General features: G+C 37.2%; 1 protein-coding gene across 2 annotated transcripts; it reads right to left on the bottom strand.

Annotated features, from left to right (window-relative positions):
- Positions 1 to 306: 306 nt before the first annotated feature.
- Positions 307 to 4024, bottom strand: LOC114726862 (protein DETOXIFICATION 27-like). Of its 2 annotated transcripts, none has more exons than XM_028913585.1 (8): positions 3694 to 4024; positions 3057 to 3598; positions 2783 to 2869; positions 2561 to 2617; positions 1360 to 1598; positions 1121 to 1239; positions 853 to 942; positions 307 to 703 (listed from the first exon to the last, which is right to left on the bottom strand). In XM_028913585.1, the coding sequence occupies exons 1-8, from the start codon at positions 3985 to 3987 to the stop codon at positions 587 to 589; spliced, it is 1545 nt and encodes a 514-aa protein (XP_028769418.1). In that variant the 5' UTR covers positions 3988 to 4024; the 3' UTR covers positions 307 to 586. The 2 variants fall into 2 exon arrangements, with proteins under 2 accessions (XP_028769418.1, XP_028769419.1); XM_028913586.1 differs by having other exon boundaries at positions 3195 to 3598.
- Positions 4025 to 4561: the final 537 nt, after the last annotated feature.

Raw genomic sequence — 4561 nt, 5'->3', positions numbered from 1 at the left:
CTATGAAGAACTTTTTTTTGTCCGATTTCGATATCCAATTGGAAAATTTTCAAAAAATACCTCTTAAATTTCAAAATTCCAAATCATGAATTTTATAAAAATATATTGTTATTTGCTTTTTAAGTGTAATAAATTGCTTTTAAAGTAGAGTAAATAAAACTGATTTGAAATTTTGAAATTCAAGATGTATTTTTTTAGATTTTCCCTATCCGATTCAATTTTTGAAAAATTGATTACGATACAGATATAACACACAGGGGAGAGAGAAAGCAAACAAGAATTTATTAAATTAAAAGGCCCATGCAAAAAGTTGGCCGGAAAAAACACAAAAGGCCACATAAAGATATAAGTTTTGCTGTTCGAAGTGTAATCCGGGAAAGAGGTCAACACTGAGTAGAGAATGTCCTGCCATATAACATGTTTCAAATCAGAATTAAAGTGATTCAATTCAATAATACAAATACCTCTGGATTTAATCTTATTGAAGAATCAAAAGTTCCCATATTTAAGATCCAACATAAATAAAGCAGCAAGGAAAACATTGAATCTCAAATCCTTTTTTTTTTTTTTTTTTGGGTTTTGCCCATTAGGGTGATGGAGATGGAGAAGCCCTGCTACTCTCGTTGTTGTTGTTGTCCAATATCAATTTCTCTTTAGGCTTTTGATCATCCAACTTCTTCATATGCAAGCTTGCTTTCTCCGCCTGCATTTGTTCACCATATATCAAATATGCGGCATTTATATATTAAGCCTTGTGTTACTTATAAAAACCTAGAAACTACAAGCAGGTATAGGTTTTGGTTTTTTCTGCCATGTCTCTGAGTGATGTATATATAACTACTTCTTAGTTACCTCCCTGTCCCAGTTGCACCGAGTGGTGATGAAGGCCAATATCACAGTCTGAGTTGCTGTACCACCAAATATCATCCCTGCCCAGATACCCTGCAATATATGTATATATGTATGTACGTATATGTATATATTGCATTTCAATTTCATGTACTTTGTATATATCAAAGTATTGGAACGTTAATCAGCAAATTAAATGCTAGCTAGTTCAGTTTCAAAACACAGCCCAAGCAATACAGGTCGAGTTAAAATCGATAGTTCGTATACGTACCATGACCCCCAGATGGAAGACCCAGCCCATCAAAAACCCTAAAGGCAAACCAACAAGATAGTAACAGCCTAGGTTTATGTATGCCACGCACGCCTGCCAACCTGACCCCACAGCCACCCCTGTTCATATATAATAATTGTCCAATATAATTCAGTGTTATATACTGTATTTTCAGGTCAATATAATGTGTCTGAAAAAGAAAAGAGTATAAAAAAGGATATGAAAAGAAATCGTAGTGCCTGAGAGAACAGGTTGAACACTATTCAGCAGAATTGTGAAGACTAGGAGAAGAGAAAGCTTGTTGACTTCCTCAAGAACAGGTTTGCTTGAAGAGAAGAGAAGGCTAATTTGATTGCGAAAGATCATATAGAAGATGCATATCACTACGCCTATTATGATCGACGTAGCCACCGACACCATGGTTGCAAACTTGGCTCCTTTTCCATTCCCAGCTCCAAGTTCATTCGCTACTCTCACTCTGCACAATTAGTACAACAATAATAGTCTCACATCACTGAGCTTTCTGTATTTTATATGTAAAAATTACACAAATTAAAAGCATACCTAAACATCATGATTTGTGGGTGTGTGTGTATACACGTAGCTATCTAATATTGCATGTGTAGAATAAGATGCAACGCTGCAAATGTCACATGATGTGTTATGACACATCCACATTTATGACTTTAGGTGGGAAGTTGTTGGCATCAATCACAGTGACAAAAGAAAGATCACAAAAGGGCGATTGAAAAGAAAGTATCAGGATTTGGGAATGGAGTTGTACATGTCCTCGTAGCTTGCAATTGTTGAAAAGATGGCACGTGTCATAATAAAAGTCTTCACTGAGCAAAATCATGCTGCATTTGTGTTGATTAATTTTAATAAATAACTTTTTTATTAGGATGAATAGAAAGTAAATATTTTCTTTTGTTATGGTCAGATCTAAAAGGCTGCGGATCGATAGAAGCTTGCATACTAAGAACAAATTTGTGAACACAATTTCCGTAAAGGTTCGCTGCATAATTTTGGGTTAAGAGATATTCAGCATCGAGTATTTTTTCAGGTACATTTGATAAACTAAAATATTTTATGGTGTATTCAACATCCTGAAATATTTTTGAAGTGTCTAACACTGTGATATATTTTTTTAATGCATCCAGCATATCAAAATATTCTTTTTAAGTGCGTCTAGCACCAAAAAATATTTTTGACGCATCTAGTACGAAAGCAAAAAAAAAAACCTTCAGGGTCTGAATACAACTAAAACATTAAAATACTTTAGGGTGCTGAATACATTTAAAAAAATATTATGAGACGCCAGGTTCATCTTAACTCTATAATTTAAAGCTTAATGGCCTCATGTATTAAACATGATTAGTTAATGCCACCCACTAATTTGAATGTTCCAAGAGGAAAAGGCTGAGAGATAGTATTAATTACCCAGTCGCAGCAAGGAACGCCAGAGGAATCATCACCTCCCATGCATTTATGGCCATGCTTTTGCCAAATATTAAACAAAAGGGAGAAAATCATTCCATGAAATGCGGATGAAAAAAGAAATTAAAGGAAAAGGTAACACTGTACTAATAATTAAAAAGGGAATATCAATATATGCAACCAGGGAAAAAGTGAATATCGTCTAGTCTAAGCGATGCCGCTTACCATATGGACAAGGCATCAATGGCAATCTGGGCGTTGTCTAGATTTCCTGTCATCAGTACCAGTATTCTATAGTACCAATTCTCCAAGCTGCAGGTTAAAAACTACACAAGTTAAAACATGAGGGGGAAAAAAAGATACATTTACCTCCTCATCATTATTTCCAAGACTAATAGAACAATCATAGTACAAAGGGATCTATTTCAGATTGTGATCGTTTGTCTGTAATAAGAAATTCAAGTTGATATATATAATTATATCTTATAAATATCGGTACCAGAGCATGACCCCGGAAGCAGCAGAGAGCTTGAGGAATTCCCATAAACCAGAAAAGGCTGCCATGGAGAAACCAGTCCATGAAAGAGGGCAACCTCCAAAAACAGTGTAAGCCAGAAGCCCTAAAGTCAGAACCCACCATGATATATTAATGGTGGCAGCCACTCCAATCACACCAAGCTCAAGTTTGTGCACTAACAACCAAGTCATGACAATATCAGTAACCACTGCCATTAAGCAAATCCAGACAATAACATCTGCCTTCAACTGGCTCTGCAGAAACCTCCACAAAGGGAACTGAAACGCGAGGCAGAAGTGAAGGGGTATCATCCACAAAGACAAAACACCACAGAGCTCTGCTATCTCAGATGGCTGACCCAGAAACTTTAATACAGGTGAAGCAAAAAGAAATATAGGCAAAATCACAACACAACACCCCAAAAGAACGATCCATGAACGCTGCATGTAAATCCCCATCATGTGGTACTTCTTTGCCCCATAGGCTTGCCCACATAGTGTTTCCAAGGCGCTTGCCATGCCCAGCTGAAGATCAAACACAAACCCATTATGCATCAAACATTGATTCAAAGGAAAGATTAGATTAGAACTTCGAAGAAAGAAACAGGTTTTGTATATACCATGAGGCCGACGTCGAATCCTAGAATGACATTTATGACAATGGACATAGAAGCGAGCTCGAGTTCGCCGAGATGGCCGGCGGATGCTTGTGTGAGGATGAATACGGAATAAGAAAGTAAACGGCTGAAGATTGATGGGCCAACGACATGCCAGAGCTTCTTAGATTCAATCCAAACCCTTTGAGCGAGGTCTTGGCCATCTTTTAATGGAATAGTAGGTGGTAGTGGGTGATCTTGCAGCAACAACGGGATGTTCGCTTCCCCTGAGGGTGAAGCTGATTCGTTGCTCGCCATTTCTGCTATGTCTATACACCAGAAGAAGTGCGAGAAGTTGCAGACTATAAGTAGCTAGAGCATGAAGATTATATCGTCATAGACTTGAAACTACGAGAAAGCGATTACTTTCTTCGAAGAGGACAGGTGAAATAAAAACGTGTGTAATAAGGCTGACAACTGCCAAAAATTAAAGTGTTTGAAGGAAGCGTGGCGTGTTCTGGCCCAAAAGAAGAAGAAGGAGGTACGGTGCGCCCTAATTAAGTTGCGATGCTTTTTCATGGTTTTGCCGACGGCGTGCATTTATTTATTAGTTCAGCCACGAAGGTCCTACATGCGTGAAGCCGCAAATCATGAAATGTTTCTATAGAAGTTAAACGAGGGAGGGAGAGGGAAGAGATTTGGATCTCTCTGTAAGACCGTAACAATATGTTACTCTCCGTTTAGTAAAGTTTCATGATTTGGATCTCTCTGTAAGACCGTAACAATAGGTTTGGTTTTAGTGGGAAAAAAAAGTATTCTATAATAGGCACTGAAAATTAATTATCAAATAACATATGGGAGTATTTTTTTACATGTTAAGCTTACCAAATAA

This window comes from Neltuma alba, unplaced genomic scaffold (assembly GCF_004799145.2).
Source record: "Neltuma alba isolate B1F8T4 unplaced genomic scaffold, ASM479914v2 tig00012407_pilon, whole genome shotgun sequence".
NCBI classification, from domain to species: Eukaryota; Viridiplantae; Streptophyta; class Magnoliopsida; order Fabales; family Fabaceae; genus Neltuma; species Neltuma alba.
Note: the sequence above shows the minus strand (reverse complement) of the source record. Positions and strands in the feature narration are given on the sequence as shown.

Bases quoted from the DNA above. Each gene is read 5' to 3' on its own strand.
- LOC114726862 (XM_028913585.1), bottom strand. From the start codon at position 3,987: ATGGCGAGCAACGAATCAGCTTCACCCTCAGGGGAAGCGAACATCCCG. The intron at 2,870-3,056 runs GTACCGATATTT...TTTAACCTGCAG, and splicing joins GCTTCCGGGGTCATGCTCTG to CTTGGAGAATTGGTACTATA. The intron at 1,240-1,359 runs GCACTACGATTT...ATATATGAACAG, and splicing joins TGTTCAACCTGTTCTCTCAG to GGGTGGCTGTGGGGTCAGGT.